Raw genomic sequence first — 11,163 nt, 5'->3', positions numbered from 1 at the left:
CAGCCGGATCCATTTCCCTACTCAGCGGATCCCCCCCCCCCCAGCTCAGGAGAGGAGGAGGCTCATTCACACTGGATTCCCAATTGCCAGTTGTCAAGGGGCCGGGGGAGAAGAGAAACCTGGGAGGTCTATGGTAGGGCCACAGTGGAGCGCTTGCCGGTGCCCACGAAGTAGGGGGAAGAAGGAGAGAGAGAGAGACTGACAGAGGAGGAGGAGGAGGAGATATTGATTTTATATCCCGCCCACCACTTCGAATTTCAACGTCTCAGAGAGCCTCATAATCTCCTTTTTTCTCCCTCCCCAACAGACACACTGTGAGGTGGTGATGCTGAGAGACTCTCACAGCAGCTGCCCTTTTAAGGACAACCTCTGCCAGAGCTATGGCTGACCCAAAGCCATTCCAGCAGCTGCAAGTGGAGGGGTGGGGAATCAAACCCGGTTCTCCCAGATAAAAGTCCACGCACTTAACCACTACACCAAACTGGCTCTCACCAAACAGAAAGACAGACACCGGCTGAATCCTGATTGGGATGTAGAAGACTTTCAAGCACTTGCAGGCCCCTTCCAGATACATACCATGCCCCTCCCCAAGACACACACGCCAGTCCCAGTTTTCCAGCGCTTTCCCTTGGGTTAGGAGAAGCACTTTCCTTGCCGTCGAGTGGCAGTGAGCAGCAGAAAGCCACTCCGGAGCCTCGTCAGACTGAGCGCTACGGGGCCAACACAAAAAAAGGCCAACAGGAGGTGGAGACTTGGTCTGATCAAAAGCCCCTCCCCCACCCTGAAATCGACGAAGCCGGAAACCGACATAAGAGCAATAAATCTGCAATGTAAAAACAGCCTTTTAGTCTTTTTTAAAGGGGAAAGTTATAAAACAGTGAACGGAGGCTGGAAAGGTAGGTAAAAATAGAGAGTGAGAGCGAAGAAGAAAGGGGAAATGGGGGTGGAGGAAAGAAAGAAAGAAAGAAAGAAAGAAAGAAAGAAAGAAAGAAAGAAAGAAAGAAAGAAAGAAAGAAAGAAAGAAAGAAGAAAGAAGAAGAGAAAGAAAGAAAGAAAGAAAGAAAGAATCACCCCAATGTGGGAAGCCAGACTTTTTCCTCCGGCAGCAGCGGCTGGGGATTTCGCCCCAGCCCCGCCGCCGCCTCCTCACAATCACAACCCCGTCTCCGCAGCCCGCTTTCCTTCTTGCCTCAAATCATCTCGTTTACAGAAAATATTTGTTTGCACTATTAGTTGGTACTGGAGTTAATTACTCAACGTGTTAGCGCGGAGTAAAGCCGGATAAAAGGTAAAGCGACGTGTTTATTGTGTGGGTGAGCTGCTGAGCAGGCGCTTGAATCAGCTGCAATTAGGGTTAGATCGAGATTAATTAATGTGTGAGTGGCAAGGTGTAAAACAGTTCCCAACCCTCCCGTCGGTAGGCTCCGCAAGCGAAGTGAAAGGCAGCGGGTGCCCTGGGTGGAGGGGGAGAGAGGATGAGAGACGGGGGAAGGGAGCGGGGGAGAGAGATTAAGAGAGAGAGAGAGAGGTCTGCCTGCGCAGTTTCCCCGGGCTGGATTGACGCGTGTCTTGTTCACAAACCAAAATGGGGAAAATCTTCTAGCTCTGCTGGTCCTGGGTTGTTATTGTTTTTTGGGTGGAGACGTCCAAACATAGTTCTAGTTTTATGGGAACTAGTTCATAGTTTTATCATGGGAACCAAGGGGAACGTCATCCTTCTACACCCCAAACCCCCTTGCATTGTTTACTGAATGTCCCATCTCGTTGATTGCGTTGACTCAGCTCTGTGTAATCCGCCTTGAGTCCCAGCGAGAAAGGCGGACTACAAATGATATAAATAAATAAATCACCCGAGACTTCCTTTGTGCCTAAAGGGGCCTAACACCCCACCCATCTACTTTGCACCTCTTACAAACTGTCATCATGTTCCATTTTGGCTTCTTTGCCTATTTGGTTTTACTTCACCTCCAGCCCCGCCAGGCATTCTGGACAGTTGGAAACCCTTTCGGGAGGGTCATCCTGAGTCTGCTTCTGCATTAGAGTCCACCCCCCTCCCGGTGCTGTCCCTCCACGCTTGCACACATTCGAAGCTAGCAGTGCTGCTCCGAAAATCTGAAGGTTCCCCTTTACAGAGAGAAGGACTGAGACTTCGCCAGAAATGCGCCCGACAATCCTAAAACCCTTCCCAACCCGCCGATTGCCACAGATTTAGAAAACGTACCGTGCTGCCATCCCTCTGTGAGCACAGAAAGGTCTTTCGGGTACAGAGTCCCATCCCCACCCCGATCGTGCTGGTTTCCTGCGGTTCTCGGCCTTTGGGTGATAACTGTGATCATACACACTGAACAGCGCACTTTCAATCCACTTTCCAACGGGATGTTGCCAGTTCACACGGCAACTATCCTGTGTGCACTGAAAGCGGATTGACCCTGCATTCTTTGGTTTGCGTGATCGCAGCCCGGTCTCTACCCACCCGCCAGTTCCAGCACTGAAGGATCTTCTGTGAAGGTGCGAAAATGCAGAGGAGCCGCCGTGTTCGTCTAGTGCAACACAGCCGAGCCGAAGGCCAGCAGCACCTCCGAAGAGCAACACATTTTCGCCTTCATCCCGCAGAACTGACGACAAACGGCGCCAGTCTTTGAGGTGCCCCCGGCCTCCCCTTCGAATGTGTGGTGTGTCAAAGGGGGAAGCTTCTCCAACAAGCCAGCCCTTCCTCTTTCGCCCTGATCCTAATCCTGGGGCTGAGAAATGGGACCCTTTCACGCTTTGGAGGGAAATTTACTTTGATCAGTGTGGAGGATGTGTGCCTCTTCGTTCGTGGGGCATTTCCCCACACAACATTGTCTATGGGGAAGGGGGGGAGGTCTATGGTAAGCACTTTTAGGCATAGTAGGCATGGCCCGGTCCCGTCGGGGGAATTCTCTCCGGCTTTGGGGGAGAGGTTCGCAGCCGCTCGGGGCGGAAAGGGAGGCAAATCCTTTCCCGCTGATACATTTGGGCTGCTGCGATCACACACGCGCGCGCGCACAACACACAATAATGCACTTTCGACCCTCTTGAAATGCTCTTTCTAACTGGATGTTGCAGGTTCCCGAAGTAAAAAGCCATTTGGAAAGTGCTCTGAAAGCGGATTGAAAGTGCATTATTTCAGTGTGTGTGATCACAGCCCGAGGCTTTGTAACCTGCTGCAGCCCTCGAAAAGAGCCAGAATCCAGCAGCTCCTTAAAGGCTGGCCGCATTGGTGGCTGGCAGGTGACCAGCTTTCCCGAGTCTCTGCCAGAAGCTCGAAAGGCTCCTCCATCAAGCCCTGCCGCCCTAGCGGTGCTCAGTCTGGAAGGCGCCGCTGGACTCTGGCTCTGTCCTCCTTCTCGGCAGAGGGGATGGATCCAAGGGGACGGCGGGGGCTAGAAACTTGCACGTGAAATGAACATTCCGCGATGCTGAGAGAGGCGAGGGCCGGCTCGGCGTCCGGGGAGACGCTGCCAAGCGGACAAGCGAGCCATCCCAGGCCGCTCTGCCTTTTGGCTTCCACGAATTCCGCTGGCTCGCCTGGAAACCTGGCCTGGGTGCCCGAAGAGGCCAAACCCGCGGGGCGCAAAAAAGCAAGGCTCCCCACCCCCCACCCCCCTTCCCCAGCAGCTCCAGCCGGCCGCTCCAGCGCCTGGGGGCCTCCTCGAGTTGTTGTTGTTGTTGTTTGGGGGGGGGGAGGGGAGCTTGTTGCGCTTCGCAGGTGAAATCGCTTGTCTGCAAACAGCCCCCCCCCCAAAAAAAAAAGAAAAGAAAAGAACGGCGGCTGCGCGTTCCCGGCCTTTTGTGGAGAGCCGCTTCAAAAAAAAAAAAAAAAAGCGGCATTCCCTCGAAGTTGTTTCAAAAAGAGCTGCCAAGGGGGGGGGAGGGGGAGAGACGCTTTTCATGGCTTGCTCTCCCTCCGGCGACCACAGAAACCGCCCTTCCCGGACCTTCCTGGGGCTCCCCCCCCCCCGCAGCCTCCCAATAATCCCGGGCTTTATTGTAGAGACAGGCGGGATCAGGTGCCACACAGCGCTATAGTGCCTTTCCCCATTCAATGGGGGCCGCAGCCAGAGCGGGCAGGAGGGGGAAGAATGCAGAAAGGCCGGCTGGCCCTCGCAGCCCAGGTGCGGACCGGACAACCTCGACCCCCACACCCCGCCTTGGGCATCTCTGGCTTCGCTGTTCTCTCCCGTCCCAGACACTCTTCGGGTCAAACATCCTCCCCCGCCCCGAAAAAGAAACCCCCAGGTCACCGCTCCCCCCTTCCCCTTTTCCATCCAACGGTTTCGTTTTCTGCTCAGACTGGAGAGAGTGGGTCCTCAGTCTGATCTCAGGTGTGCCTCTTTTTTTTGCGGAGGGGGAGGGTGTATTTAGTGCGGATCCCGTCGACCCTCCGGCCAGGGCGGAGGGCCAAGGGCGGGCGTTTGGCCGCCAACCCTCGACTCCCGTTGAATTCGCATCAGGGCCAGGATCTAATTAATAGACGGGCGATTCATGTAGGTGCACTCTTGGGCGGGGGGGGGGGCGGGAAGCGGGTTGATCTCCCATAAATTGTCACTCGATCTTCCCCGCTCGCTTCCCCCCCCCCCTTTTTTTTTTCTTTTTGTGGCAGTGCAAGGGATCTGATTGCCGGCGGGGTGCCTAAATTGGCGCGGGGTGGTGGCGGTGTGTGTGTGGGGGGAGAATCTTCATTAAAATTGTTCTTTTTCTTGTATCCTCCCTCCACACTCCTCTTCCCCCCCCCCCTTTAAATAAAGACAGTGCATCTCCCTGCTTCTTGGTGGCTTTTTATTGCGCCGTAGCTTTGCACCCAAAGTCGCGAATCGCACTTCCCTTTCTTAATTCTGCGCATGCAAAAAAAGAAAGAAAGAAAAAAAGGCTTTTCTGCCTTTACAAGCTGCTCCCCCCCCCCCTTCCGAGAAATCAAGGGTGTGCCTTCAATGGGGAAGGAGGGGGGGTTCCTTTCTTCCGCCCCCCCTCCAGAAACAATAACAACAATCCAAAAAACAACCCAGTCCGGGACTTGAACAGAATCACTGTTTGACCGGGGGAAAGAAATCCTCTCTCCCTCCCTTCCCTCCGTCTCTCTCTCTCTCTCCTCCACCCCCCCCCCCCCTCTCCACGGTGGCCAAAATCCCATGTCATTCTGCTCCAAGTGACTTCATGTGATGTCAGCTTTAAATGTAAGCGACAGCGATCTGACGCTCGGGAAGATGTTGGTTATCCCAATCTGACAGTGTGGCCACCGCACGGCTGGGCCTTCAGAGGGCGTCTCCGCCGCGGTGGTGGGCAAAGGTAAACTCTGGTCCCGGGCCGGGCTTTTCTTCTGCGCCCCCCCCCAACGCCTCGCCTTCCCGCCCACCAGAACCCGCGAGGGCCCGAGAGAAAGAAAGAGGGGGGCGGGGTGGGGGTTGCCCCCTCTCCGCCTTTCTCCCCCCCGCCGCCTTTCTCTCTGCCTCCCCCCCCCCCCCGCCCAGCTCCAGCAGCTCTTTTGCGCGAGTTGGTCTGTTACTTTCCGCCGCGCTCTGCGTAATGAGTCGCAATCTGCTCTCCCCGGGCGCACTTCTTCTCCTTCTCCTTCTTCGCCTGTGTTCATTTGAATGTAAATGGGGGGAGGAGATGTTGGGGCGGGGGGGTGGGGGGAGAAGGGAGAGGTGCTTATTAAATTGATTTGTCTCCTGGCTTTTCGGGAATGCTGAGCCGCAGGACCAAGCAGCGCCTGACTCCCTTCTAAAGCTTTTTCTTGTATTGTTATTTTTCTTATTTTATTTTGCAAAAATGTCTCTATGTCTTGTTGCCGTTCCTCTGTGATCTGTTTGCATGGGCGAGGTCTGGCTGCTCATCTCAAGCCCGGCTGTCTTTTCTGCCTCCCGCCCCAGAGAATGGCCTCGTCGGCGTCGCTGGAGACTGTCATGCCTTCGCCCTGCGTCCGCAACGGAGCCGCCAACCCGTCCAAGACGCTGGCCTTCTCCATCGAGCGCATCATGGCCAAGGGCTCCGAGCCGTCGCTGCCCCCGCCGCCGCCGCCCCACAAGCCCGCCGCCGCCGCCTTCGAAGCCGCCCGGCGCAGCGACTCGCCCCACAAGAAGCTGCTGGGCCTGTGCTCGCCCATCCCCTGCGTGATCCCCCTCCAGCCCCTGGCCGGCTATGAGGCGCCCCGCCAAGACCCTCCTCAGCAGCTACTCCGAGCTCTGGAAGACCAGCCTGCGCCACTGCTCGACGGCGGCGGCGGCGGCCTTCTGCAAAGCCAACTGCGGCGTATGCTGCAAAGGAGGCGAGCTGCCGCCGCCGCCCCTGGCCCCGGCGGGCCCGACGCGGGTGATCAAGCCTCAGGCCATGCCCCCCGCCCGCCGCCGCCGGCCTCTACTACTTCAACTACCTGGAGTCGGCCTCATACCACCCGTCGGAGCTCTTGCCTGGCCACCTCTTTCCCTCCAGCCTGCTCCACTCGCCCGCCGCCGCCCTCTCGGCTCACCAGAAGCTCTTCCTGCTGGAGAACGCCAAGCTGGCCGGCCTGGCCCCGCCGCTGCCGCCCCCGCCGCCGCCGCCGTCGGACAAGTTCCCCAACGCCCAGTACCCCCACAAGGAGCGCCTGCCCGGCCAGCTCGACCAGGTCATGAAGGAGAACACGGCCGCAGCCGACAGGGAACGGCCTCAAGGGGCAGCACGCCAAGCTGGGCGCCAGCGCCGGAGGAGGAGGCGGCGGGCGCCTCGGCCGACGGCAAGCCCAAGAACTTCACCTGCGAAGTGTGCGGCAAGGTAGGGAGGCCGCCAGCCGGGACTGGGGAGGGGGGGCAGAGATGCGCTAGAGGGCGCCCGCTTGGCCCCAGTGGGATCCCAGGTGGGGGGGGGGGTGAGGAACGCTCTCTCCACCCCCTCCCTTCGCAAAAGTGTTTGTCTCCCGGGACACGGCGGGAGGGGGGTTCCCGGTGCACTCAGGGATTGGTCTTGGAGGCCTCCGGAGTCTCTTTCCAGGGCGATCCTAAGGCGAGCGCGCCCTCCCGAGTCAGTGGGCTTCGGGTGGGCACGGTCCCCTGTGAAAGGAGGGGTGCAGAAAGGGCGAGGCCTGCCAAACGCTTTTCGGGGAGTTCCGGGGCAGAACTTGGACCTGAACCGGGGATTCCTCGGTCGCCACAGTCGCGGGAAATGCCTGGCGAAGGTACAGCCTGAGCCATCTGGCAAGAGGCTGAACGAAGAAGCTTCCGCTCTCTGCAGAGCGCCTGATACTTGGTAATGCTAAGGAAAGGAGCCCGATTCTAGTTTTAACAAGGGGAACGGAAACTGAGGCGGGGCTGTAAAGAAAAGGAAAATCAACTGGCGCCCAGCAGAGCAAGATTCGAATGCAGGGGTCCTTCCAGGTCGCCCAAGGTTTCCCTGCGGCCTTTCCCTCCCCCCCCAGAACGAAATCTAGGGTGCTTTCACACACACGAAATAATGCACTTCCAATCCACTTCCAATGCACTTTGCAATTGGATTTTACTGTGTGAAATTGCAGAATCCACTTGCATATGGTCGCTGAAGTGGATTGAAACTGCATTATGTAGCATGTGTGAAAGCACCCCTAGTTTCCTGCCTCTCGCTCTGGGTTCCTGTTCTGCAGTCCCCCGGGCTGGTGGAAGAAGAAGAGGAAACCCCTTTCCCCGGGGGGCTGAAAGCGCCTTGCCTGCGTTGTGTTTCCTCGCAGGTCTTCAATGCCCATTACAACCTTACGCGCCACATGCCAGTTCACACGGGCGCCAGGCCGTTCGTGTGCAAAGTTTGTGGAAAGGCTTCCGCCAGGCCAGCACCCTCTGTAGACACAAAATCATCCACACGCAGGTAGGTCAGCTTCCAAGCGACCGATTCGCCTTTTGTTTTGTCCCCTCCATCCTCCCAAAAAAACTAGCCGGAAGCCGACGCTTTTTCGGCTCCGGCCTGTAAAGCGCAAGTCGGGGCGGGGGAGGGGGGGTGGAGAAGAAAGTTTCCTGCCCGTTCTTTCCCCCCTGGTCTTTAAAATGTCCTCTCTCCGCCGTAGGAAAAACCTCATAAGTGTAACCAATGCGGGAAAGCTTTCAATAGAAGTTCCACGTTAAACACTCACATTAGGATCCACGCGGGCTACAAACCTTTCGTGTGTGAATTTTGCGGCAAAGGATTTCATCAAAAAGGTATTTGGGTTTGGGTTTGTATTGTTTACAAAATGTGATTTGATGCTGGATGGTCTTCTCCCACTCCGGGAGGAAAATTGAGAGAGATTTGTTGCGACTGCTGCTACTGTTAAACTTTATCGATTTCCCCCGGGCGGGGGGTGTCAGGTTTTATTAGCGACGTGTATTTTTGAAAATAAAAAGAAGACAATGATTTATTGGAACCGAGGCTTCCGAAAAACAAAATGACGCCGCTGTAACGGGGAGGAAAATTTCCCATGGTTTTTAAAGCAAGTCTGGTCAATTTCGGCTCCAGGCTGAGCGGAACGTTCCAAAAAGGAACGTTGCGAAGGTTCCAAAAGGAACGTTGCGAAGGTTCCACCGTTCTTCGGCCTTGCCTGGAAGGAGCGCCGGCTCTCTGGGCGGCGTGCTTCCGAGCTTGCTAGTAGGAGACACCCCCCCCCCTTCTCATCCCTCCAAATGCCTGGGGGGGGCTTGCCCTAAGGCGGCAACGAAAGACTAACTCAAAGTCAAAGCCGTCACTCGGCATTAACGGCGATGCCATCCAAGGGCACGATCCGGCCCAAGCCAGTCGCCGTGGAAGTGCCTGCTTCGCTCTCTGCTTTTCAAAGAACAGCTCTTCAAAGCCGAAACTTTGAGTCGATCCCTTTTATATCACGGCTTTGGCGACGGTGGTGGGAGAAATCCAGTTTGCCAACGACTTTCCCCTCCTGGGGGGTCGCCCCCAAAATTCCTCGCGGTTTTTCAACGGAAGGCGGTTTTACATTCGGAAGTGTCGTCGCCCTGTCTCTCCCCCTCCCGCCCTCCCTACGCACGCCCTTTCTCCCCGCCCTTCTTCTTTTTTTTTTCCTGGTCCTAATCCAGGTTCTCCCATTTGCTCCGGGTCAGGACGCTGACCCGGCGTCTAATTTTTTAATTCGCCGGTTGCAGGGCGCTGGGGCCTTGACGCAGACCAAGTTTGACAACTTCTTGACTGTCCTTGCAGGACACTTCCTTAATGAAGTCTTGCCACAGACACAGCTCGGCTCCCGCGGGAAATATTGTTTCCTTATGAGAAGAAAGAAAAGGGGGGGGGAATAAAGGAAGAAGTGGAGGGAAGCCCTAGATTTGGGGAGAAAGGATCGGGGTGGGTGGGTGGGAGGGGGAGTCGAAGTGATGGTTGAGAGAGAAACATCCATCCAGGGTTTTTTTTTTTTAAAGTATTTCGTTATTTAAGCTCAGTTATAGTCCGCCCTATCCCAAGAAGGGCTCAGGGCGGATAACAAACATTCTAAAAACAATATGAATAACATTTAAAACATGTGAATAAAACAAAAGACAATTCAATCATAGATAGTTTTAGATGGCGGCTCAGTTGGCACATGCATATAATTTTTTTAAAAAAAACCCTAACCTCCCTTGCTTTCTCTGTCGGCGGTAGGGAATTACAAGAACCACAAGCTGACGCACAGCGGGGAGAAGCAGTACAAGTGCACCATCTGCAACAAGGCCTTCCACCAGATCTACAACCTGACCTTCCACATGCACACGCACAACGACAAGAAGCCCTTCACCTGCCTCACGTGCGGCAAGGGCTTCTGCCGGAACTTTGACTTGAAGAAGCACGTGCGGAAGCTCCACGACGCCCCCGCCGCCCCCCCGCCGCCCTCAGCCAAGGAGCTCCCGCGCACCACCGGGCAGAGCTAGGGACCGGCGCCTCCTCCTGCTGCCCGCTCCGGACCATCGCCTCCCCTCCCCAACTTCCGAAGAGCCTCCGCCTCCGCCCTCTGCACAAATATAGATATGTGGATATGTGTATGTGTATATATATACAGAGACAGAGAGATATAAGATATAAATGAAATCTCTATATCAAAGGAAACTTATTTAAAGCGCCGATGCTGCCCGGCCAAAATCCTGGCGCTGGGTGCGGCTTGGAGCCTCCTTTCTCCCAGGGGCCTCCGGGCGGGCCAAGAGAAGCAGGCCTTCTGTACACGGGCGTGGGGGTGTAAAATATCATGTATATATGCTTGTAAATATAAATTTTAATGTACACTCGGATAAGGAATATATCATCTATGAGGCAATAAAAAAGTCATTTAATAGGAGTCTTATTTCCCACTTCCCTAACTTTATATATAGATAGAACACTTTATAGATAGATGATTGATAGACAGATATAGATAGATAATTTATAGATAGATAACTTTATATACAGATAACTTTATATAGATTTATGCAACTTTTATTTTTATATAGATTTATATAACTTATTTTTGTTTGGAAATATAATTTATGTATTTTCTATAGATGATTATGTAAAGGAGTTTTTTTTTTTTTCGTTCCAACATTAATAGCCAGACTTTGAAGCAGAGAGAGCTGCGAGGTAATATCCCCCAGCCGCCGCCGTCCAGCGGACGGGCGATTTCTGCTGCCCAGCCCCGTCGATCTGCCAAGAGCTCGGCCCGTCGTCTGGTTGGCGGGACCGCAGCGGGTGAGTTCCGCCCCATCCGGCCAGGGAGCCGAGCAGCGTCAAGTTTAATCGGGATCCAGGCGCAGCTCCCCAATCCGGTCTCTGCTCCGGAGCGGGAAGGCGAAGTCGCTGGGAAGTGGGAACCAGACTGGCGGCGCTCGGGCTGGAGATCCACGAAAGCGGAGCGGCGAAAGGATTTCAAAGACGGGAGGGGTGGGGGGACGCCCTTCCCGGCAAACGCGGGAGGGGTCGTCCTGGAATCGGATCCGCCGGCTTGGGATGACCTTCTGGGTCTGCACAAAAACCGCCCAGCCCGACTAGCAACGGTGCTTCGAGAGCCTCAGCTTTGACAGGCTGGCTGGTTAGGATACGGTTCAGATCCCAGTCCCGCCGAGGAAAGGCTATGGGGGAAAAGGAAAGAAGCGCTTTAAAGGCCAAGATCTGGGGCGGACGCAGAGTTTGTAGACGGCCTTCGAAGGGATTCAGCCGCAACCCGCAGCTGAGGGACTGGAGAGGGAATACTCAGCACCGCCCGATGAATTTTGCTTTCCA

The 11,163-nt window shown here is 55.3% G+C and overlaps 1 protein-coding gene across 1 annotated transcript; it reads left to right on the top strand.

The window, feature by feature from the left end:
• Positions 1 to 5,849: 5,849 nt before the first annotated feature.
• Positions 5,850 to 9,845, top strand: FEZF2 (FEZ family zinc finger 2). Its single transcript, XM_060238270.1, is given in 8 exon segments — positions 5,850 to 6,167; positions 6,169 to 6,356; positions 6,358 to 6,658; positions 6,661 to 6,771; positions 7,697 to 7,775; positions 7,778 to 7,830; positions 8,027 to 8,159; positions 9,580 to 9,845. Coding segments are annotated over 8 exon segments (1,404 nt in total). The 5' UTR covers positions 5,850 to 5,894.
• The last annotated feature ends 1,318 nt before the right edge of the window (positions 9,846 to 11,163 follow it).

The sequence above is a fragment of the Heteronotia binoei genome, chromosome 5, assembly GCF_032191835.1.
Source record: "Heteronotia binoei isolate CCM8104 ecotype False Entrance Well chromosome 5, APGP_CSIRO_Hbin_v1, whole genome shotgun sequence".
NCBI lineage: Eukaryota > Metazoa > Chordata > Lepidosauria > Squamata > Gekkonidae > Heteronotia > Heteronotia binoei.
This window is presented reverse-complemented; position numbering and strand designations above follow the sequence as displayed.